The 26,100-nt window shown below is 40.8% G+C and overlaps 1 protein-coding gene across 1 annotated transcript; it reads right to left on the reverse strand.

Moving 5' to 3' along the window:
• Nucleotides 1-1,709: 1,709 nt before the first annotated feature.
• On the reverse strand, nucleotides 1,710-24,871 carry LOC139743006 (integrator complex subunit 4-like). Its single transcript, XM_071653513.1, has 19 exons — nucleotides 24,726-24,871; nucleotides 23,919-24,075; nucleotides 23,305-23,460; nucleotides 22,494-22,600; nucleotides 18,034-18,231; nucleotides 16,693-16,908; nucleotides 15,913-16,032; nucleotides 14,948-15,122; nucleotides 13,549-13,754; nucleotides 12,381-12,523; nucleotides 11,193-11,308; nucleotides 10,155-10,288; nucleotides 8,873-9,036; nucleotides 7,189-7,282; nucleotides 6,872-6,955; nucleotides 5,636-5,838; nucleotides 4,211-4,508; nucleotides 2,547-2,667; nucleotides 1,710-2,135 (listed from the first exon to the last, which is right to left on the reverse strand). The coding sequence occupies exons 1-19, from the start codon at nucleotides 24,777-24,779 to the stop codon at nucleotides 1,987-1,989; spliced, it is 2,895 nt and encodes a 964-aa protein (XP_071509614.1). The 5' UTR covers nucleotides 24,780-24,871; the 3' UTR covers nucleotides 1,710-1,986.
• Nucleotides 24,872-26,100: the final 1,229 nt, after the last annotated feature.

Consider the following 26,100-nt stretch of genomic DNA (forward strand, 5'->3'; position numbering starts at 1 on the left):
AAGAAGACCTAGTTTCACTTGCTGATTTACAGGGAAAAAAAATGAGAAATTGGAAAATCCACCACCCTCCCTCCAACTCCACCATCAACATACTCTATACCGTAAAGCAAGATATTTTTGCGGCATGAAATTCTTGTGAATTGTCTCTGGCATTCAATGCATACAGTAGTAGACAAGAACTTCTACATGCATTTTAATTTCATGAATCTTGGCTCTTGCAAAATTTGCAGAATTAAAATGCATGCAGACATTCCTTGTTTTTACAGTATTGCACGCTCTGGGTCTCAATGAAGGATGTGACTACAGTGGAAACTCGATATAACGAGATGGTCGGGACCGAGTCATTTTCCTCGTTATAGCCGATATCTCGTTATATCAGTAGGCATAAAAGAAGGCATAAAATAAAGACATTAATTTGCACATGTGGGACTACCCATCATATTTCAATCAATACTGATAACTTGATATTGTATGTGAGGGAATTACCTTTATGGGTAAGAAGATGTTTTTCGCCAAGGAAATCCGCCAATCCAATATCAAGAATGTGTTTCTCATTAATTGTAGATGTTTGAATTTGTAAATTTATATAGCTTGCGATTGTATCAAGATCGTCTGTGGATTGGATTGGTATGTGGTTATCGTATGGGTGTGTGTTGTGTGGAAAGCTTGAATATGGTCTGCACAATGCTGTGTGTATATGTGACACATTCTGTATGTACATTATGACTGCGTGTGTGTGTGAAGACGGGGAATTCCCAAAGTAGAAGGCCAATCACGGCATCAGATTGCCTCACACCTGCTAAACGTCATGATGATGTCATGTATACACATGGCCGTCCCACCACATTTTCTGCATACAGTGTGCGTGCACACACACACTTCACACGTACAACATGCAGTGCTAGCTGGAGTGCACTGAAGAAAATGATTATGTGTGTACAAGACAGTTTTTGGCGCATCAAGCTTTACAATCTTGTAAGATGATAGCACAGGCGAAGTAAAGCACTACCGAAGCCATTTTGCTTTACCTCGCTATAGCAGGTTTGATTTACTATGTTTTTCTTTGTTTGGAAGTCACAAAATTTATCTCGTTATAGCAGTTATTTCGTTATAGCCGATCTCGCTATAAGAGTAGCATTTTACATAGCCCCGGAGACCGCGCCGCGAGGCGCGGTCCTGGCGGCTTCCCCGCAGTTTCGCTTATGTTAGTTCTGTGCGCTTGTGCAAGTGATTGTGAATTCTGTGAACATCGGTGAGCTGCTTATAAGACATCATTTTGTGCATCACAAGCAATGAAATGCATCAAACAGTCGCCGATGATAGTCATTTAGGTTTCATCGACCCATGTAAGTATTCCTAGTAGTTTCTGTTGAAAAATTAAGGAAATATAGCGCCGCAAAGGCACCCGTTTGTTCAACATGAAGATCTTTTATGGGAGCACGGCGCAGCCGCCACACGCACACACTGCGTGTGGCGGCTGTCGCAGTTACATTTTACATAGACTTGTGTGGAAGGAAATCTGGGACCAAGAAAATTTCCTCGTTATAACCGATATCTCGTTATAGCAGTGTTCGTTATACCGAGTTTCCCCTGTACAAAATGTTCAACTGTTAATGCCATTCTCAGCTCATATACTCTGGTAGCAATGTCTGCTGCAAGTAGGAAATACCAAGTAGTCATTCCTGCACTACTGTAGGAAATATGGCTTGAACACAGCTGTTTTGAGCACAAAAGGAGATGGTCATCCTTGTCCAAGTCACCGTGACGATTGGGTCTTCTTGCAATATGTCCATACTATGATTGGCTGATGTCAACTGCGGCATTATGAGACGGTATGCAGGTTGGCTAATATTGACAATCGCAGACCGGCACATTTTGAGGAAATGCACAGAAACGATCAAGCGACATTCTTCTGTACAATAGTCTCTCCAAATTACATCTGAGCGTATCACTTGCAAACTGCCAAAAATATAAGCTGATGGTTCACTATCTCTTCGAAGGCTTGGGCATCAAGTAAACTTTGACGGGTTTACTCAGGGCCAGCGTCCCTCCGCTGCTAGAGGACGATGATGTGGAAGGGCCCAGCACGTTGGGGTCATAGGTCATCACGATGCTGATCTCCACCTGACATGGCTCTGAGGGGAAAATGAAGAAAAATAAAAACAACACAAATGAAAATGAAATTGGTTCTCATGATCTATGAAGGGCCCCTGTACATCCTGAATAAAGTTAAACAGATCTGTTCTGAAGTCAAAATTGTCACACTCTTGTACCCTTTCAATAAAAGTTAAAGTGTAAATAAAAACAAATTTAAAAGGACAATATTACATCAAAATCATTATTATCATTTTTTTTTTGGTGCTCAGAATAATTATATGTACGCTTTACTACCTGAAATTAAAAAATGAACAAACAGATGAAAGCCATACAAGAGTCATGGACTAATAACAGAATGCTATTTGGAGGCAATTCTCTCTAATATGGACAGAAGTGCTCTAACAGCAAAGTCCGAAAGAAAATTTGGATATCCTAGCTATCATTTTTACCTGACCAGAGACTGTGAGATAGATAGATCTCTGTCATCATACGATGTCGCAGATCATTCAGGACCCTGAAGTCACTGGCTCTCGGCATAAAGACCTGGGTCTGGAAGTCTGGAAATTTCACCTGTGTGTAAACAGAGACAGTCAGTCACAAATGTTGATTTGGCATTTAATTGTTAAATACATGCATACATATGTTTGTGTGTGTGTGTGTTTGCGTGAGTGTATTGTAAATAATAACATGGTCAATCCAACAACATCCCACCCTCTCCTCCAGCACACACATATACACATACACATACACACTTTTTCTTCCAGTAAATTTTTGTTTTATTTCATCCAATTTTCATGCCAGTAATAAGCAAATAATCAATGGTGAAGGTGATGGGACAAACTATCACTTCCGAGGCGATCTGGATGGATGGAAAGATAGCGTACACATTCAGATCGCCGAGGAAGTGATAGTTTGTCTCATTGCCTGAAACTAAAAGTTGATTATTTGCTTTATATTCCACATCTAGGGTCCTAGAAATTCGCATTCTATTCCACATCTGAAACCGTTTCAGCTGTCTTTAGGTATCCTTAGGGCTTAGGTTATGTGCACGTAGATGACAAAACAATGAATTTGCTGCGTGCACCGCGCGGCACCGAAGTGAAAGTGCGTTGCACTGTGTACTATCAAGTGACCTAGGTCACATGATAGTCCACAGTGCAACGCACTTTTATTTCGCGCGTACTCATCTTGCGTTAGGACTGTGTGGACTGTGTGGAGATCAGCGAAACAAAAGGGACTATCAACATAGAGTGTAACGAACTTTTCTTCACAGGTGATGTGATGGGCAAAACTACGCTTCATCATGAGATCAGCTCTGGACCAATCCTATTGCAACATTCTTAGTATGTGGAATATAATACAATCTATACAAAAGTAAATGAACCTTTTATTCCAATTTGAACGTGCACAACAGAAAATATATCAGTCATTTCACGTCCATCTCTTCACAGAAACGAACTGAGTACTTCAAAGAAATTGATTAATATGTAATACATCAAGACAAGATACTGAAAAAACACACAAACAGACAGACACACATTCACACACTGAAACAGAAAAATGTTAACCCTAGTGCTTTATTCCTGTTGAAAGCAGATAGCATTAAAAAAAAAAACACACAAGGTGTACAATATGAAGAAGAATAGCCGGAATTTTTCACTACTGGCAGAAGGATGTTACCAACTGCGCAAAATCGACTGACCTTCTGCTTCTCAAGTGGCATACTTTTTCTGATTGATTGAAAGAGACAAACTTATATTTGTCAGTCTCCTTGTCTAAGGTAGTGAGAAAAAAAAAAAGAATTGTCTGTAACTGCTGCCTTCATTGATAAACTGTATATGGCATATAATTCAAGGGGCTTTTATTTTTGCCAATTTTGAAAGTCGGGTGCCATTTGCGAATTTTACAAGACATAAGAGCATTAATTCTGTTCCTGGCATGAGAGCGAAAGGCATGCATACATTTCTCAACAATCGCAAATTCAACAACTTGCAAAATTGCTGGGAAGTCACAACTGGTGAGAAATTAAGCTGGTTAAATACATGGCAAATGCATTTGTGTACAGTAATGTATGACATGACTCTGAAAGACTGCTGCCATGGATATGCCATACCTCGATGCGGATCCGCTCCAGATCCCTGACGTTGCGCAGGCTGGCGTCGAGGAAGACGCCGAGCGTCAGGCCGGCCGTGAAGCGCATGGGGTTGTCGCTGCCCCCCGTAGGTTCATGGATGTCGGCGGCGACCAGGCTGAGGGTGTTGGCGAGGGAGAGGGGCGGGGCCCGGTTGTGGAGGAGGAGGGGCTGGAGGAACTTGGTGAGGATAGCGTGGCGAGCCGCCGATAACTTTAGCACCTGGGAGAACACCGCCCTCGTGAAGGAGTCGGGGGAGATGCCAGCTGATATGAAATGCCTGCAGAAAATGTCATGACCACATAAACGTACGAACATTTATCTACATGGATAAGAACTAACATTTGTATATTCATACATCATTCTGTTGTAATTTGATATATAGCACTGAAAATTTGGTAGGGAGGACAAGATTTAAATAACAGTACCACTACCATGGCATATGAAGATAATTATGATTATTAGCAACTGATTATCTGTGCCTATTCCAAGTCTTCACCATGCCACACAAGACTACGGGGGTGATCACAAAATTGGCAACTCGATTTCAATATGTCTGTCCAGGGGGGCATTTCATGAAGCGTTTTGGTCGGATATTTTTCTGACAAACTGTTACAAGCTATCGAAATCCTTGCATCTGATTGGCTGATAGCAAATTTGTCGGTGAAAACCTCCGACGAACTCGTTGATGAAACGCCCCCCGGATCTACAGGCAACGTCGGCACCATTTTACATGGAATGCCATGGGCCAATTTCATGTTTTGGGAATGGATCGCATAAATCATTATACAGTGTATATATGCCGAGTCTTCACGTATCCTGGCCCAAAAGGGCCAAACTTGTGCAATATTAAAGTTTTTGGGATGTCTGCTCTTTTGCAAGCTATCCCACCTTTCATGAAATTTCATCTACTTACATGGCAAATGACATACTCAACCATTCTTTACGGCTCCCTTTTAAGGTAATAAACTATTCTTTTACATGGATGAAAGCCTGGGGTGTGTGTGTGTGTTAGTTATATGTCTCTGCAAAGGGTAATTAAAAGTCTCGTTGGATTATCCCTTTGAAGACGTGAAATGAATGCTCCTGTAAACATGGATATTTTTCGCGACTAATTTTTCGCGCTTGGCCGGGTAAGAAGAGTTTCACATGTTTTAATTCCAATTCCACGGAATCAAGACAACCCACAGAGGAACATATGGCAAGCAAAAGTATTTGTGTGCCTTTATTTTCAAGCTAGTTTCTGGTTACGCGAAATGCGCGAAAATTTCAACACCGCAAAAATTTCCACTTTACAGTACATGACAGCTATCCCTATTAGAGAGCCTGCATCATTCTACTGGGGAATAAAACATTGATGAAATGCATCAGTTAGACTCTGGTAAGGCAGTTGCCATGGAAACTTACTCCTGCATGGCGGAGGCCCTGTTGAGGAACCGCTGGGTCAGTTTGCTGGCTGAGGCTCCACTGCTGCCACTCCCCCCGCTGCCCCTTAGCTGTACTACAAGCTGCAGGGCCCAGGCCCTCAGCCTCAGCTGCTGCACTTGGGCCAGCTCCGACTCGCTGCAACCCAGGTACAGGTGCTGAAGCCGGTAGCTGAGTTCGATGACCTGCAGGGGGTGAAATTTCAAAGGTCAAAGGTCAAAGACCAACATGCTTGCACATTTGTGTCACTGCATTTGAATATGTGTCAGTCATATTGTCCACACTGTATACGCCGAATATTTCGCGAGGGTTTTATTTTCGCGAGTCAGGTGCTATTCGCGAAATTAAATACACGCAAAAATAGTGACTCTGATCACGCTATGAATGTAACGTACGCGTATACATTTCTCCGTTTGGTACAGGACTCCACGATCGCAAATTTAACCACTCGCAAAATCATCGGCAAATTCCGATTCGCAAAAATTTAGACTCTCTAAATATATGGCGTATACAGTATTTGCTTTTTAATATACACACGTGTGAATACAATTGACATATAGACGAATTATCAAAGGATCTATATTTATGAACATTCCACTGTTTATTTGGTGTGAACTCATACCTATGAATTTAGTGCAAAAGCCTAGATAAGCACACAAATTTTATATCACTGAAATAAACAAAGTTGAACTAATAAAGGCTTCTGCATTGAGCATACAGAGTTATATGAGAATATATAAAAACGGGTTTGTATTCTGTTCTCTCATGGTTCATCTCATGGTTTGGAAAGTTGGTGGGGGGATGAGTTCACATCTGTGATTTCCTGGAAACCTCCATCACACATTTCTTACAGGAGAGAAATGTATTGCAATATACCTTGTTCGAATGAGGCCATTCATACTTGCTGAGGTCTTGATTACTACAAAGCAATGTCATGGCATCGTTTACCAAAAGCTTAGTATCAGGAGGATTGATTTAAGAATTACACATACTAGCAAAGCATGGTTGAGACAAACAGAATGTCTAAGTCAATTCAATTGTCACAGATACATGTAGGTAATCAGTTTAAAAAAGAAAAGGAAGAAAAAAAAACCGACCTGTATAACAAGATGTATATCTACTGCATAAAGCTTACTTTCCCTAAATCAAACCAGCTAAATGTTTCACTGAGAAGTTAGACAGAAGCATAACAGACTTCCTATCATCTTTGAAACTTACCCTCTCAGCGGCTGCGAGGGCGGTCTCCGCACTCTGCTGTGGGCAGAGCATGGCGGGAACATTCCAGTGGTCTCCACTCAAAGCCTACGGAGAAAAAAATCATGGGAGTCACAAGTTTTGCATTTTGAGTATGACGCATGTACCCTTAGAATTTAGAAAGGATTTGAGTGGTTCAATCTTGGAGAAATATGAAGAAGTAGGGTCTGTTCTCTATCAATCCATCATAGGTATTCCATGTCATCACTCTATTGGATATTCAAATCAAACAAAGGAAAATAATTTATAGGAAACATTAGAATGTATTGTGTGTTTCTTACTTTGGCAAGTGTAAGCTGGCACTCAATGTACATCGAGTAGAATTCTGCTGTGGCTGTTAGTCTTGGTTCAAGCTCACTTATCCTTTGTAGATCTCTGTGAATGGAGAACAAAACATCCCATTAAATATATTTAGAAATCACAGCACTGCCATTGCTTCATCCCTACATTAACCCTTCATAACATGACTAAGTAAGCTGCAGAAACTTTGGGATTTCCCTTTGCCTTCAACATCTCCTTGAGTTCAATAAACTTAACACATACACTGACAGAATGTAGACATTTGTCAAGTCAGTGATCAAACTTCTTCAAGCTTTGGTATGGAGTAAACTGCTTGCTCCAAAACATACCACACAAGCTAGATGTGACAAACCTTCCAGATGCTTTCCACGTATTCTTCCCAAAGTCAAACAATCTGCATGGATTCCAATGTAAATATCGTCAGGTAAGAATGAGAAGGGTATTAAGTTGCCTCAAACACTACGGCTGAGAGGCAACTCTACGCACTTATCATTCTCAACCAACGACATTCCCTCATCACACACACGCCACGCACGCACGCACGCACGCACGCACGCACGCACGCACGCACGCACGCACGCACGCACGCACGCACGCACGCACGCACGCACGCACACACACACACACACACACACACACACACACAACTGCACGCACCTATCATTCTCAACCAACGACATTCCCTCATCACACACACACACACACACACACACACACACACACACACACACACACACACACACACACACACACACACAAAGTAATCATCAAACCCAAGATGCATCCCTGTCTCCTGGCCCCAAATGCATTAAATGTAACTATGTAGATATTTCAAGAAGGTAAATCAGCTTCAGGTAGTGTACCCTGTTTCCATGACAATTGAAGTGGTTGTTATTGATAAACTACTGTGTACGCCATGTATTTCGCTAGTCTAAATTTTTGAAAATTGGGAATTCCCAATGATTTCGCGAGTGGTTAAAGGCATAATTTACCATTTGCAGATGAAACAAAAACCCAGCGTTAGTGCTTTAAAATAGTTCCAAAATGTGAGTTTGGGATAAAAACAACCACAGTAAAAATTTGAATTGGTAAAATCGATGTTAAGTATTGTTAAATATACAAAATGTGAACAATAGTTATAATAAAAATGTTTCCAGACTAAACCGTGTACAGTTACGTTTTATTGAGAAAAATACATTCTATATGTCCTTATATTTTAGGCTTTATTGCAAAAATTTTATATGATAGGATGTTTTGTGGTACAACAGACCTACACATATGCATTAAATGTCATATCTGGAAAAAAATTTAAATCATTGTTCCCAAAGGTAAACTGGACCTTTAAATTCGCTATCGTGGAGTCCTGTACTGAACAGAGAAGCATAAACGCATATTGTACGTCACGACATTCACATCGGGATCACAGTCAATATTTTCGCATTTCTTTAATTTCACGAATAGCAACTTACTCGCGAAATTCCCAAAAATAAAAACTTCGCAAACTATTCTGCGCATACAGTAATTTTCCTCCTCTTGTGAAACAGGGCTATCATAACATCAGGATAATCGCTTGTGACCTAAAAACACAGCAGGCCCAAGAGCATTATCACATATTCAGTACTGGCTTGAATAGCAATGGCAAAGGGGTCAAAGGTCGCCCCCTACCTTATGGTGAGCTGCATGACGTTGATGGCAGTGGCGTTGGGAAGGCTGTCGAGACCTTTCAGCTTCTCCAGAGTCTGACTGAGGAAGTCTTGGGGATTTGTCTCCTCCTCTGCTGGTGGGCTTCTGTTGCCATGGACACCCCTCCTCCCAGCTGCCATCAGATGCTAAATATTGAGTGAATATGTAGGACAGTCTTTTATGACGCTTGTTGCAACTCACAAGGGTTTTGCAAATAATTATATCAGATAAAATAGTGTCCATATCTACTCCGGTCTTATCATATAACTCTTTGCATGGCTTACTCAAAGGACCAAATTCACGAAGGCGGTACAAATTCAAACCATGGTTTATGCAAATTTCTTCTGCGTAAATACGATTGACAGATTGCGAATGCCAACAGACGTCCAATAACAAACGCGCATTGATACGCGCATGTCAAAGGTACGCCTATTTCATGCTTATTTTAGACCATGGTCTAAATCTGTACCACAGTCTAAGTTTAAACCAGGTTTAGATCACTTTCATGAATTCGGGCCAAAAAGTACTATATGACATAAAGACCTGTTCAACTAAATTCTTTCATCACACCAGCATCATGATGGGGATGTAAAATGATCAATGTAATTTGACACAAAACCACTATCATCATTATCTTTAATGAGTACACACTATGAAGGGAACTGACAGTCAACAAAGCCAAAACAAAGCATGGTTTTAGCTTTTTTACATTCAAATTGTTATAACTATAAATTATACCTGTTGATCATGAACATTCTTCTCATTGCTTGCATCATCCTCATGTTTTCCATAATCGTCGTCATCATAATGATAGTCAAAGCTACCATAACCAAAAGCATTGTCATTATTATTGTAACCACCATCATCTTCATCACCATAATCATCATCATCACCACCATCATCATCGTCACCGTCATCATCATCACAATCACCACCATCATCATCATCATCATCACCATCACCACCACCATCATCGTCACCATCATCACCATCATCGTCACCCTCATCAACATCATCACCATCATCATTGTCATCCTCATCATCATCATTACAATCACCACCATCATCATCATCGTCATCATCGTCACCCTCATCAACATCATCACCATCATCATCATCACCACCATCATCAATGCAAGTAACAAAAGAAGCCTGTAAATCAACTTCTCCGAGTTCTGATCATCTCCCAACTACGTCATCATCGACTCTCTCATCCAAGTTCCCCCCCCCCAAAAAAAAAAGAAAAGAAAAGAAAAATCCTCACCTCGACCTCTGGGACGAGATGAGGGAGGGAGTCCCTCAGGTAGCCATAGTGTCTGAAGGTGTACTCAGGAAAGAGAGCTGACATGGTTGGTGAGTTTACTGCAGAATTCAGGATCATGATCATCACGGCAATGTCTGGTGATACAAATGCAAGCTAAGGAAACATATAATACCAGTGCTGCTTTTGTTATTTTTATCAGATAAACCTTCAGATGTCAGACTCCCTTTGTGCTGTCTCTCTACGGAGGGTCCATCACAAGTTTGGTTTGCATGGGGTTAATAATAGTTGGAGAAGGGAGTTTTTCACGCGGAAGTAGTAGGAGAGCAGTCACACACCCCATTTCACTGCCAGCATGCAAAAGTGGGCAGATCTTCTTTGATACTCTTGGTCCTGTAACTTCAATGCTCTGCACTGTACAAGAATGTTATGATACAACATCCTCATTGCAGGATTGGATATTTCCAACCAAAAAGTATACAGTTCTAATTACTTCCAGTGACTACCCAGGTACTGTCAAACCTGTCTATAGTGGCCACCCAAGGGAGATGAAAAAAACAGCTGTTATAGACATGTGGCTGCTATAGACAAGTTCTTTAACATACTTTTTCTCTCGGAGGGAATTGTTTTTCGTGGTTGTATACAGCAGGTGGCCACTATAGACAGGTGGCCGCTAAGACAGGTTTGACTGTATCTATTTGCTCAATGACAAAACAGGTCATTAAAACTACAAAGGAAGTGTGACATTATCCACACGCAGCAAGAGATAAACAGTAGGGAAGGGTGAAAACAAAAATGAGTAATATTCACAACTGTGAAGTTCATCACTACTGCCCTGAAGCATGCCTTGACATGGGCTGTGTAAGTCATGATCATAGGTTATAATCATGGGATACATTTTTCATCTACCTTGTAAATAAGAGGCACAACATTGCCATGTACAGTACATACAATGCATTGTAAAGGTTAAAAATGTACTACATGAAGGCAGGTATGCCACCTGTCAACCTTACGCACAAGAAACAGATTGATCAAGGATACAAGCTGGGTCGTCCATGTCTGGTTCTGGGGTGTCAAAGTAAGGGTGGGTGCCCAAGAGTTCTGGCACCAGGGCCAGTGTGAGATCTGGATTAGCCTTTCCTAAATTCTTCAGGCAACTGAGACAGAAAATTGATGAAAATTTCAAAGGCTGACAGTCATACAAAGTAAGAACAAAATAAAAGCAAGAAACAACAATAAAACAAAAGTGAATAAAAACATCTCAACATTTAAGATAAAAAAATGGGAGAAGACTGTCTGAAGGATGGTCTAAATACCATTTCATCTAAACATATTCCAGGAGCACTGGAAAAGTTGTACGAGCAAAGTACAATTGAAAGTTAACGACATCTCTTGAGGTGACAAGATTATGCAATCGACAATTCGGATATGTTTTCACAAAAAAACAATCCTTTTCAGAACAAACATATGAATTGAAAAGAAATATTACATGAAAGCTGTGACATTGAGGAAAAAAACAACAAAAACTCTACAACAGCATTTCAAGATTTACAGCCACTTGAATGTCAGGAAATAAATCAAAGGAACATATCTCTGGCTCCACAATGATCTGTCACAGTGTAGTGACTGCCAAAGGAGTTGCAAAGTCCTCTTCCTTGATTTCTATGTCAAATGTCACTAGTTTCCATAATTCTCTCTAAAACAATTCTTCTACGAGTCTGTTCTATATCAAATACTAGTTGTTCTTACTAACTCGATAAGGAAAGTGAAGCAACGCCTTCATTCAACTTCTGGGAAAATTATATCATGTTTATTTCATTTTGACACAAAATATAGAAAGTTATAAGTCATGATAGCTGTTTTTGTTGTTGTTCCACCTAGACTGATGAAAACAAACTTGTACACACACACTATCAATATATATGCACATTGCTCATCTGTGAAAAATGCAATGTTTTGCTCGTGACAAGCCAAAATAAAATGATAATATCAACACAGCAGCCCTCCACTTTCTCATCCCATATTGAGCCCCAACAAATTATGGAAAACCCAAATTGAGAACAGATAAAACAGAGAAAAAAAAAATATATGTTTACTTCATTGGCTTGCCATTAGTGGATAAGCAGTTTTTAGCAGCTTTTTTTTTTTGCTATATCTAACCAATAAAATAAACAGAAACAGCTAAAAAATATGAGATCCGAAAGAAGTTAAGGCAGCTGACGGTCTTACTTCCAAATGGAGAGTCTGTCAGTTGGATACTTGTTAAGGTTTCTGATGAGGAACATCATGGCCTTGTGGAGACAGGACTTGGTTTCCATGGAAACGGAGGACAGCAGCTCATGGAGCGCCTCCCGAATTTCTTTGGATGAATCCTGCCACAGTGGATCGATGGAGAAAACGAGTCAGGGTGTCACATGAAGGAACAACTGCGCTAAGATTGGCTAGGCTACAGCTGGATATCTTCCTCCACATTGTTGAACTTCCTCTTCAAAATATGAAACATAAAGCCTCAGTGTTCATTGCCATGGCATAGACATGGTTATACAAACTGAAAAACATGTTCAGCGTCAGCAGTGGTAGTACTTTCTACCATGTGCAGAGTGCCTTGAAAATGAATACAGGTCATTACTATCAATGTAGCTTATGTTAATCATTCGATGAAATATGACAAAAAACAAAGAAAGAAATAAAAAAAGGAGAAAGAAGCAACAGGCACGTGTAGTGCTCTAGACCAATGGGGGGGGGGGGGGAGATGGAAGAAGAAGGAGAAGTGAAGGAGATGGAAAAGGAGTAGAAAAAGGAGGAGGAAGAGGAACAACTTCCTAATTATCAAAATTTACAGTTACTGATAAATCTCGTATCTGGATTTCTTAAAGATCTGTTAGCATGAGGATACCATGGAATGAGAATGCTGGCCCAGCTTGGATATATTCGAGAATCCCTGTAACAAATTGTGCAAAGCTTTATCACTGATCTCTATGTAAGTATACACACAGCTGAAAAATCTCAACTGGAGTCGACTGTTACAGATGAGTGTACGCTTCATTGACTGGTGCTATACATGGTTTTCAAATGTACCCCCGATGGCAGCGAATGAGTTAGGCCACCCATGAAACCTCACGCTACCAAGTTTTTAAATTTTTGAAATCTTCAAGTGGGCAACACGTATCAGGACTACTACCCCCCATGGACAACTACCCCCTGGCTAAATACCGGATAGTGATCGGACTAGCTTCTGGATTAGGATTAGGGTTAGGATTAGGGTTAGAATATGGGTTAAGACTAAGATTAGGTTCAGAATTATGTTTAGGATTAGGGTTGGGGGCAAGGGTCTGTGGTAATTGTCCTTCAACCGGGCAACAAGATCCCAGAGCCAGAGGCAACTTCCATGACTTACATCGAGCACATTGAGAATAATTTCCAGTTGGTCTTCCCTAAGTTTGATGTGGTGGTTGATCTTCCGCAGACTGTGGATGGCGTTCAGCCTTACGCTCTCGATCTCGTCGTTGAACATGTCGACGAGGAAGTCGAGGGAGAGGATGGCGAAGGACGGGGACTGGGCGGCCAGCTCGCACAGGGAATCGAGGGCTGCTGATCTCACCTCTAGTGAATCCAAAACATATTGAAAGACTTACAGATCAGATCTTGCACAAGAATTTTTGTTCCTTGCCAAAGCATTGCATCATACAAGCTCATAGCTGTTTGGGTGACAAAACCCCGTACTGTATCTCAAAGCTGTTAACTGTTCAGAAGAGTGAAAAAACATGGCAGCCAAAGCACTATGATAAATGGGATCACCTTTTCTTTTACATGCCGTGATGGCTTCAGTTTTGGGGCAAGACAGACAAGATTTGGACAGGACATCACTGAGCTGATTGTCTGACAATTAATTTTAAAAAAAAAGGATTTTCACCAAAATTTGAGATACAAGCTTCTGTCGCCCCAATGAAGATAAATATATGCCACTCAAAACAAAGCAGAGCAAAGAAATAAGTTATGACAACATTGCAACAGAAAAAAAAATTCTTAATGCTGCATGCTCTGCAAGGACAGTGATAAGATGCATACCTCCTTCCCACCCCCCTTCCGCCCACTGCCTCTCTTGCATACAACTTGCTCATAATCAATAACAAATCATATTATAAAATGACTTTAAGAATGTAGCTGATCATAAGCCTTGAAATGAGTCACATATGCTCTCTTCCTTTTTTTTTTTTTAATGCACGGGAGTGCAGAAACTGTGCAGCAAAAAAAAAAAGCATAACTGCACTGCATGTTATTCTTTGCCAGATTACTAAATGCTCTGCGCAGCTAGCTACAAGTTTGTAGTTGTGCACATGGCACAAACCTGAGCAATCGCTTTGATTCACATTGCTATTTGCATACAAAGTTTTATCAGCTGACATAGACCCATTTTATAAAACAAATAATGCACAGGTTCAAAATGTTACTGGAGATGCAGTGCGCTCTCAGGATTTCACAACGCCATGCACATTGCACAGTCGTAAATACCCTCAAGTGCATTGCATCTCTATTAACCCCACTCTCATCAGTGCAGTTTTTGTGTTTTGTGCACACTAGGTTAGCTATGGAAAAAACAAAACAAGACAAAAACAGAAACAAATTATATATCTGCCACACAAGTATTCATAAACATGACACTCCAGTCTATGCAAGCGTACATGACCTTTGCACTTTGCACTTACATAACTGTGGCCTTGAAAGGCTTTAGAGCAAAATACAGCAAGGTCAAAGGTCAAGCAGAATTCCTACAATAGAGGGTGTTCTCTTCTCACCTAGATACTCATCTTCCAGGCCATGAACAAACGCCCCGCACGCTCCGGAGGTGATCAGACTGACGGTCTCCGGATTGACGTCCTCCTGGGGGGCATCGTCTGCCCACTTCTTCCCCGTCGACCACTCGCCGGAGACGTACTGCTCCTTCTGCCTCTCATGGGAGGATTTCTTTTTCTACACAAGAAGGGGGAAACACAGTATTTACAGCATTCAGGGAATATTTTGTTTCTACTAAGATACAGTTTAAAATGAAAACTCTCAGAGTAAAGGCAAAATGTTTACTTCACATTAAAACAAAAAGGATCATTTTGCAGACTTTTAGTTGATCTTTTTTTTGTCTAAGAAGACAGAAAATCAAACCAAAAACAAACTGATGTTTTTGTCTTTCTTCTTCATTCTTTCAATGTATATGCATTTAGCCATAGCTTGCTCGACTATTCTTTTGGCATTGTTTGAATTTCTGACCCAGGAGTGATCATAATATGATGCTTTTACAGCGCATATCACTGCCACTGTTTGCGTCACTATGCACTTAAATACTGCTCAATGTGACATACCCAGGACAACAGGCATGATTACACTAGCCCATGCTGAAAATGTCTACTGGATAAATTGGATGCATTATTACTGTGTAGTACTCAAAGCTGCATTTCAAAATGACTTTAAAAATGCATGGAAATCTACACAAGACCTTTCAGAGCTGCCATTTATCTAGTTCTAACCTGAACAAAAATGATCAACTGGGTCTCATTGGGCTTGTACTGATAATCACTTGCAAGAAAGAGAAAGAAGGCATGACTGATGACCGAAACCTGTCCTTTTAAAAGAAAAGATAAAAGCCCTAATTATTTTCATTCAGCTGTGGCTGCAATTGATGGTCCTAAAACAAATAATTGAACCAAAGCAAACAAAGCAAAGTCTCATCAAAACTTTTGCCAAATGTGGTTCTAGAGGTGGACATTACCCTCAAGCCCGACATCAGCTTCTTGTCCAGGGTCTGCTCCAGGAACTTGGTGCTGACTGAGTGAAGTGACCCGAGCAGCCCTGCAGCCTCAGCTCTCACCTTCAAGGACAGATCTGTGACCTGGAGAGTAACAGCAAAATGAATAGGTGGGACTATAATATCTTGTTTGTGTGTGTGTGTGTGTGTGTTTATACAAAATTTTTTTTTTTTTCATTCGTAACACTGACAATGTGGAATTTATGTTGTCATAATGAAATTTGTATTATTTTGGAATGAACTAATTTGTTATTCACATGAAAAAGAAAGAAAACTAAAAGATTGACAAAAACAAAAACAAAAACAAAACAAAAACTGTGTGCTAATTTTGTGGAAGATTGGTTGACATGCAAAATTTCAAAAGTGGAAACAGCTCTAAATATATCGCATTTATACAAGATCTTACAGACAACAGAATTTCTCAGAATGTTTTATGCCTTACACATGGTTTCTGTTTAAGATGGTCACATTTTCTGTTTTCGTTGAGCGTGTGCCACAGACATAGTCTTATTGCATGTGAATACTCTAAAACCATAAATTTTTGCGTGCATGAAACTTTCGCAAAATTCATGAGGAGCCAAGATTTGTGAAAGTAAAGCGCATGAGAAAGGTTTTATCTACACAACTGCACTGAATGCCGGTGGCAACTTGCTAAAGTTTCACATCGTGAGAAAGGCCGTCAGCCCCAAATTGCGAAAGTTTCATGCCGCGAATCTTTCGGGTTTTACAATATAATTCCCTTACCATCTCGCAAATCTTGGCAAAGCCATCGTCGACAAGCCGCAGCGTCTCCTCGTTGGATCCTGGCGCTGACACCGACTCGTCTGGGTAGACCTGCCCTAGGACCCAGACCAGCTTCAGGGCCACGAGACGGACACCCTCATGGTCATCGGCCAGGGATCTGACCGCCTGCTGATAGAGGTCAAGCTCTAGCCTTTGGCCACGCTGATGCAATGACAACTGCAGATAAAAAATTTTAAAAATGCCCATTGCATTCTCATAGAGCAATTACTTCTTCCTTACAACACAGATTTTACAATTGTTGGTTCGAGATGTACTCTTTGACTGACTGCAGATCTTGTACCCTCCCAAAAAGAATCTAGAAATTCTCACATCTACAGTGACCTGATGTGCAAATGTAGTGACTTCCATGCATCTGTATAATTTAAGTTCCAATTTTGTGGAAACACAGTTTTGATTTGTGAGTGACTAAAAAGGCTATGATCATGTTATCACAATCTTTTAGTTCCTATTCTACATCCAACCCACAAATACTGGCTTTGGGAATGGGGTGTTTCAGACATGATCCTGATCTTGACTATGTATGGACAGTCTCACTGCCATGTTCACATTGCAGATCACATCAGTAAGGCAAAAACAAACATTTTATGTCTATACTGGTCCCTTTAAATATATAAATCACCCAGATTATTGTCACTCATCCCCTTGTATTCTAGTGTCTAAGTTAGTGATTTGATGTAAATCTACAAACACACGGCGTGTAATCCTAATGTCATACAGATTCCAGTAAGCATACGGTATCACCTTTTTTCGATCATTTTGATGTCACTGTTTATTTCTTAGGAATTTACCAACAATCAAGTCATCAATTCTGCAAACACCTAAGAATGACATACTACATTACGTGACACCAAAAAGGGCAATACTACCAGTATTGATAGGTACATCTGATGCATTTGATTACATAAATCTATGTACCAGTATTTCAGCGCTAGTGGGGGTACTGTGGCATAGTGGATATGACTCTCGACTTCCAATCAAAGGACCCAAGCTCAATTCCTGCCCAGTGCTTTTGTCCTTGGACAACATGTTTTTACCCACCATGTCCCTCTCAACCAAAGTGTATATATGGGTTGGTTCCTGGCAATGCTAGGGTAATACTAATGGCAGGGCCCTTTGGTAGAACAGTGGCAACACTGAAGAGGGTACCCTACATAAATAAGACCTTATTATCATCATCATCATCAGTCTTTGCTTTTGGTAATTAATGGGATTAAATCCTTGGGAAGAATAAGAGGTATTCCTACAAAAGTTTTCCATGGCAGTCCTTGGCTACATACATACCATTGCCTGAAGGGCAGCCTCTCTGACCCTCGCGTCTCGGTCACTTGTGAACTCTCCCAGCATCCTTTGCAGCTGCCCCTTCCGCCGCTCCTTGCTGCTCTTTCCCGAGGAGCCGGCCGACTTGCCGTCAAACATCCCAAGCTGACCGATCAGACTGAGGCTCGCGCAGCGAACAGCATGATTCTGGTCCGACAAGTGCTGACCACAGTGAGGGAAGGTGTGTCATTTTGTAAATGTATACAAAGAAGCCATGATACATGATATTTTGTTCAAACTACATAAAGTAATTTGCCCTGCATTAGAATGCAAGAGTTGCCACATGGTTCAACATATGTGGTGAATACATATCACTTTCAATTTGCCCAAAGTTAAATCTAATATCATACAGGATTGCGCAAAAAATAATAATAATAAACACAACTTTTCCCAAAAGTTTTGCTTTTTCACAAACAGATGATGACATGCGGTGCATTCCTCTGCCAAGGACAAATGCAGGGGATCACAAGCATTGAATGCAGGCACAATGCACACTATGGAAGCTGCAATTCTTTTGGTATTTATCAATCAAATTCTGACTAGTCAGTCATAATCTTTTCTAAATTCTACACACGAGAAATGAAAATATGTATCTACCCATGGGCGTCACCAGGGGGGGTGCGTTGGGTGCGAACGCACCCCCCTTCAGATCAAAAAAAAAAAAAAATTAGTCTGCGAGTGACCTCAACGGCGGACGCTAAATAATTACTCTTTTCTAATTTTGTTTATATTTTGCACCAGGGACACACACACACACACACACACACACACACACACACACACACAAAATCAATTCGCACCCCTGTTTCTGGCAGCACTGATTTTGTACATATCTATTACTATCCTACAGTGTTTACTATTCGACCGTACTATAAATCCGTACGATACGGAGCACTTATACACGTTTGCCCCATCCCACATAATCATAATATCCGCGATGAAAAGATTTTCTTGCTTTTTTTTTAGAATTCAAGAAATCTGTCCAATTATTTCACCCAAAAGCAGTGGCGTAACTACGGAGCGGGAGGGGGGGGGGGGGGAGGTGGGTGCGCCCCCTCCCAGTCCGCTGGTTAAAAAAAAAAAAAAAAAGACTTACCGAAATAGTATTCTTCAAGTGTTAGTAAACTGCTTTTGAATGAAAGGCTGATCAAGAAATAAGATATTTTTCTATGATTTCTTTTAACCATAATTAGATAGGTATATAGTGTGAAACATTGTTCAAAAAGCCCGGACCCGACAAAAGATTGTGATTCAGCATGATTCCTGGTTGGCATTCTGCATATAAGCAGGATGTGCGCAGTGTACTCAGTACATCCGAACGAAGAGTCGCTACAATGTTGCGCAATGTGATGTAGAATGTACACTTTTGTACCTTACGCTTCGTTATATCAAAGCTAGATCATTGATTTTGCAGTGTTGCTTTACATACTAGTCTATGTAAAAATGTCTTGCATTGCCAATAAAAAGACTTGACCTGGGCTAATTCCTAACTTTTCCATGTACATTACAAGACACACACACAAACAAACACGCACAATTAGTTTAGGGGATGCTCTAAAGTGCAGATTTTGGACATCCTTTCCCCGCTTGGTCACTTCGACGCCACCTCGCTGGTCATACCTCCCCCAGTCATGAACATAAACCCACACCCTTGACTACCAGTGGCGGATCCAGGGAGATGGGCGCACCGGGCGCACCGGGCGTCCCCCCCCCCCCCCCTCCCCCCTCCCCCTTTAATTTCCAAAGCGAAATATATATATATATAGCTTCAAACGGCAGTTTTTAGACAGTAAAATGTCAAAATTTTCAAGCTCGCTGGCTCCTCTCGCTCGCATTTAGTCGTAATGTCATTCTCCTGAAGTTGCTGCCAGTAATTGCCGGCAGCTGCGCCTGGTGCGCCCCCCCCCCCCTTAATTTCCAAAGCAAAAAAAATAAATAAATAAAAAAAATAGCTACAAACGGCAATTTGAGGACTGTAAAATGTCAAAATTTTCAAGCTCGCTCGCTCCGTTCGCTCGCATTTAATCTTTATGCCATTCTTCTGATGTTGCTGCCAGTAATTGCCTGCAGTTGCGCCCGGTGCGCCCCCCTTAATTTCCAAAGCGAAAAAATATGGCTAAGAACGGCAGTTTTTGGACTGTAAAATGTAAAATTTTCAAGCTCGCTCTCTTCGCCGCTCGCTCGCATTTAATCGTTATGCAATTCACCTGATGTTGCTGCCAGTAATTGCCAGCAGTTCCGCCCGGTGCCCCTCCCCCCTTAATTTCCAAAGCGAAAAACATATGGCTAAGAAAAGAACGGCAGTTTTTGGACTGTAAAATGTGATATTTTCAAGTTCGCTCGTTCCGCTCGCTCGAATGTAATCATTATGCTCTCCTGATATTGCTGTCAGTATTTGCCAGCAGTTGCGCCCGATGAGCCCCCTTAAATTCTAAAGCAAAAAAATATAGCTACAAACGGCAGTTTGTTTGTTTTTTACTGTAAAATGTCAAAATTTTCAAGCTCGCTCGCTCGCTCGCTCGCATTTAATTGTTATACGCAATTCTCCTGATGTTCCTGCCAGTAATTGCCGGCAGTTGCGCCCGGTGCGCCCCCCCCCCACCTCCTTTATTTCCAAAGCGAAAAAGTATGGCTCCAAATTGCAGTTTTGGGACTGTAAGATGTCACAATTTTCAAGCTCGCTCTCTTCGCTCGCTCGCATTTAATTGTTATGCCATTCACCTGATGTTGCTGCCAGTAATTGCCAGCAGTAAGATGCGCCCGGTGCGCCCCCCTTAATTTCCAAAGCAAAAAAAAATACGGCTACAAAAGGCAGTTTTGGGACTGTAAAATGTCAAAATTTTCAAGCTCGCTCGCTCGCTCGCTCGCATTTAATTGTTATGCAATTCTCCTGATGTTGCTGCCAGTAATTACCGGCAGTTGCACCCGTTGCGCCCCACCCCTCCTTTATTTCCAAAGCGAAAATATATGGCTACAAACGGCAGTTTGTGGACTGTAAAATGTCAAAATTTCCAAGCTCGCTCTCTTTGCTCGCTCGCATTTGATTATTATGCCATTCACCTGATGTTGCTGCCAGTAATTGCCAGCAGTTGCGCCCGGTGCGCCCCCCTTAATTTACAAAGCAAAAAAATATGGCTACAAACGGCAGTTTTTGGACTGTAAAATGTCGAAATTTTCAAGCTCGCTCGTTCGCTCGCTCGCATTTAATTGTTATGCAATTCTCCTGATGTTGCTGCCAGTAATTACCGGCAGTTGCGCCCGTTGCGCCCCACCCCTCCTTTATTTCCAAAGCGAAAAAATATGGCTACAAACGGCAGTTTTTGGACTGTAAAATGTCAAAATTTCCAAGCTCGCTCTCTTTGCTCGCTCGCATTTGATTATTATGCCATTCACCTGATGTTGCTGCCAGTAATTTCCAGTAGTTGCGCCCGATGCGCCCCCCTTAATCTAAAAAGCAAAAAAAAAAAAAAAAAAAAAAATGGCTACAAACGGCAGCTTTTTGGACTGTAACATGTCACAATTTTCAAGCTCGCTCGCTCCGCTCGCTCGCATGTAGTCGTGATGCCCCTGATATCGCTGCGAGCAATTTGTCGTTTCACACCGTCATTCCATAATCCATTTATAAGGGGTACAACCCTCTCCGGCACTTCCACACCGTCCCCCCACCCTTGCTCGCTCCCTCGCATACTACCCCCCACCCCCCCCCCCCCCCAAGATGAAATCCTAGCTACCGGCGCGCCGGTGCCCTTTCCCCGCTTGGTTTCCCTCAAAAAACAGTAAAAGTCTAGGGATTGAGAGCTTCCTATATTCCAAATGTCTGTCCAAAAAATCTCGTAAACATTTAGTGTCAAAACGCACCCCCCTTGAAAAAAAGCTGGTGACGCCCCTGCTACCAAATGGAATATATTGACTACCAGTGGCACTGCTGAATGCCAATTGCAGCAAAGAATCATTGACATAATGAAAAGAACTTGCATTATAGCCCTGTAAATGTGTACCCTGATTCCAATTTTTGCATGGACTTGTTAATCATTTGTAGGACATTAGATTCTTTCATATCATTAAAAGTACAGACGTCAATTCCATGTAAACATTCAGGACTCGCCACATCTTTGTCCTTTTGTATGCAAAATTTTACAAACAAGCTTTACAAACATATGTGATCAAAATGGATAAATGTTGGTGTCAATAAGATTGCATGGTAGAGGTAGATGACCATCATATGCTCCATGGTTATGACAAATGTACTTGCAAATTCATTTACCAGCATCTGTTTTTCTAGAAAGGATTCATACAGTTTAACTTTTGTTTTACTGCTCCTATTTCAAAAATTAAATCTAAATCCTCTTTCTGGCAGATCTTGTGTAGAATGAATCAGAGAGAAGACAAGAATTGAGAACAGTCTGAATTAGGTTTTCCCTCACCTTCTGTGCAAGCTGCACCAATTGGCGATGTAACTCCGAGGTCAAGGGTAATGCTCGTCCAATCACAGTCAAGGTGGTGAATATTTGACCTTTCACCTTGTGAGATGCTAAAGGCAACACATATCAACAAAGAAAGAATAATATACATCACAATTCATTTCTGAAATAGAATGAAAATAAAACTAAATGCTTTGTTTTGGAAGCAAGGTTTTTTTCTGAATCATATATTTTGCATACATCTTCTTCTTTTTTTTTGGGGGGGGGGGGTGGGGACTTAGATGTTTGTTTGTATGTTTTTCTGCTGTTTCGAACATTTTACCATGCACAGAGCTGCATTTCATATATAACATAATACAATGAATGGAGCAGTCATGCCTCATATCACACTCAAGAATGTATGAGTTGATGGGCAAGATGACATGTGTTATCTATGACATACCAAATCCAGGATTGCTAGCACAAGAGTAAGAAATTCACTATGAACATGTTTTATTGTAGGCATCTTGATTTAACACTTCATCATCATCATCATCCTCACAATAATCATTATCATCGTCATCAGCATTGTCAATGTTATCATAAGCATCCCCATCAATGTCATTCTTATCATATCATAATAATCACGAAATTAATAATCAATACAAACCAACACAACTTAACATGCTCATTTTTCATCACCATTGTGATGGCCATCATCAATAGCATCATCATCATCATCATCACCAGCAAGCTTGAATCTGTATCCATGGAAACAAGTTTCCTGCAGTCTTACACTGTAAGTTACACAAACTTCAAGAGAAAGCGTGCAAACCTTCCGAGGAGAGAAGCGTCATCAGGTCATTGGCTATGCGCAGGGCGTTGACCCCCGGTAGCCTGGCGATGTGACCCAGGAGGGCGACGACCTTTGATCTGACATGGGTTCCTTCCTCTTTGTTGTAGTGTTCAAATAGCGTGTTAATGACACTCTCTGCATGTTAGGAAAGAGATCAGTATTATAATCAGTCGTAAAGGAATTGCTACAAAAATGGTAGCATTGAACTTCATATTACGAGATGAGCGTCTGCTTTCCACCAATTTTGACCTTTGCTTCGCTTTGCCACCGATAACCGCACATGCTCAAGTGCTATTTTCCCCCACTGGCACAGATATCTGGGAATCAACTGTCAATGAAAAGAGATTACCTAATCCTCCTAATCCCTTTTGTGTCACCACGGCCTTCCTGTAGAACTCAGAAACATTGTAACTTCTCAGTGCACAGGCTCCCTAAATTCACTACTAGGTCGAGCTTGGATGCAGTTAAATGGATGCTAATGAAAAAGCCTGGCAAGCTAAGCTGAATGTATGGGGATATAAAGGTTTAATCACCTCTCCAAATTGATTTTGATTCAACTGTATCTGTCCACCTAGCAACACAGTTTCTCCTACCTGCTTCTTCAGCAGAGACTGGTAACTGATTCTCAAATTCCAAGAGCTGATTGAGAGCCTCCCTGGAGCTGCTGGCCCTCTGCAGATCGAGGAGTACTGGACCAGTCTGGGGACGGGTTACCAGTCTCACTTTGATGGGTGGTGGTTTGGGTTCCTCCTATAAATATGAATAATTAGATTTTATGCATTCATGGAATTACATATCTATAATTAGGCAAACACAAGCAAGTTTCCATCTGTATTACATAGACATATCTCTAAAACTACTAACGGTTAGTCTACAAAGTAGATGATCCTACTCCTCCAAGGTTCTACCTAGTAAATTAGTAGTAAATTAAATAAATTTATGTGATTTGTAAATCACAAGACAAGTACTACTGGATGGCTACACATTGCCAATTTAAAATTAGGGTCTAACAATTTTGTTAGAGGGTTAGTACCATACCAATTAAATCTAACCTTTACCATATTAAAATTCAATGTTTGAAAATTTGTGCCAATTTCAATAGAACAGTAATCTAATTTTACAATATATTCATATTCGTCATGAAACAAGGGTAAATTGGCAGTGTCTGGGGTGTAACACTTTATCTAGAATTACTCACAGCCAACATGAAGAATTTACTGAATTGAAATTTAATCTCGATTCATAACTCACACGTTTTATCTACACGTCACAGTCATATTCATCTCATTGCGTACAAAAAGTAACTAACACCAATCGTAGTATATGGGACCGTTCAAAAGTATTGTAATAGCGCTGATGAATTTGTTATGGCTGCTCCTTGTAAAGTTCTGCTAATTTACCTGTATAATTTGGCTGAACTCTTCGTACGCACGTTTCTTGAGATGAGCCGCCATATTGACTTAAAGAGAATAAAACAGACTATGTGATGGCACACAAAGTATGAAATATTGGTCTACAACGCAGCCCACCAGTCGGTCTCAATTCATTGAATTCGCAAGTGCAAGTAGGTGCTCAGAAAAATAAACCTAGCCTGTGGACCAGGCGTTTAGCGCATGAGGCCTTTCGACCCCATCATGTAAGGGGGAGGGGGAAGAGGTCAAGCGACCATAGCGACACTCTCATCACGAGTCAGGGGTCAGGTGACCATGAACAAAGCAATGAGGGGAGGGGATAAGGGGTTATGATCATGAACTAATTGATTCAATTACCCAAGAGAGTTTTCTCATCTTCAGTGTTTTACCTTTTGTTTGTATACCCTGTACAATGTTGGGCCTGTTGCCTTTTGTTTGATGGAAATAAAGAAATTGAATTGAATTGAATTGAAAAAAAATGTGTGACAGGATCACCGTGACGGGCACAGTACGACTCAGAGTGATCATATTCATTTTCGTACTGCACGTATTAGAAGCTTTTCTCAGATTTCAAAGCTGGTAATTTGCTCCATATTTACATGCTACAGCTCGTAAATTATGATTCAAAGATTTAGTAACCTTTGCATAAGTTGTATAATTGTAAATGATTGGTAAACTTTATACATTTATGAATTGAACCTTTTATTTGCGCCTGCAGGACCAAAATGCTTATAAATATTAAAAGTTAACAGTTCAAGATTCATAGAATTTAAGGAATTTTATACCTTTTCCTCTCATGAAGCAGTTGCCAAATATTGCCTATACATAATTCGGCTTTTATCTCAAAACAACATGTCATAGTTTTGATGACAGATCGACGCAACGCTCTTTGTTGGAGTACCCCCCCCCCCCCAAAAAAAAAAGAAAAGAAATAGATAAAATTTCTCCCTGTCTCTGTTACACTTTTTAAAATTCTGTCTTGCGCATCACGGACTCCCTATAATTACAGCTGTCTGCGGGAATTTTGGCCAGACAATGAAACAGCAAGTTAGATTCATCCGCTCGAATTCGGATTGTTGCTTTTCGTTCAGTGTCATCTTAAAGGCATTGCTGCCTCTAACATTTGCAAAGCATTACATAGACATGAAAGAAAAAAAGCAGCCTCCGCCTTAGATTTTGAGGTTGACGTGCAGTGACTTCTAGTAGTTTTGACAAACAAAATGACTACAAATTATACATGAGGGGTGTGTAGGGACGGTCTTTATCTGTTAGTTTTTGATTAAAGATTTCGTAAAGTCATTTTTTCTCTTTGATTGGTTATACATCATCATTTGATGACGATAATTAAAGATCAGCATTATGT

The sequence above is a fragment of the Diadema antillarum genome, unplaced genomic scaffold, assembly GCF_040938485.1.
Source record: "Diadema antillarum isolate AM-2024a unplaced genomic scaffold, OU_Dant_1.0 seq00001041_RagTag, whole genome shotgun sequence".
NCBI classification, from domain to species: domain Eukaryota; kingdom Metazoa; phylum Echinodermata; class Echinoidea; order Diadematoida; family Diadematidae; genus Diadema; species Diadema antillarum.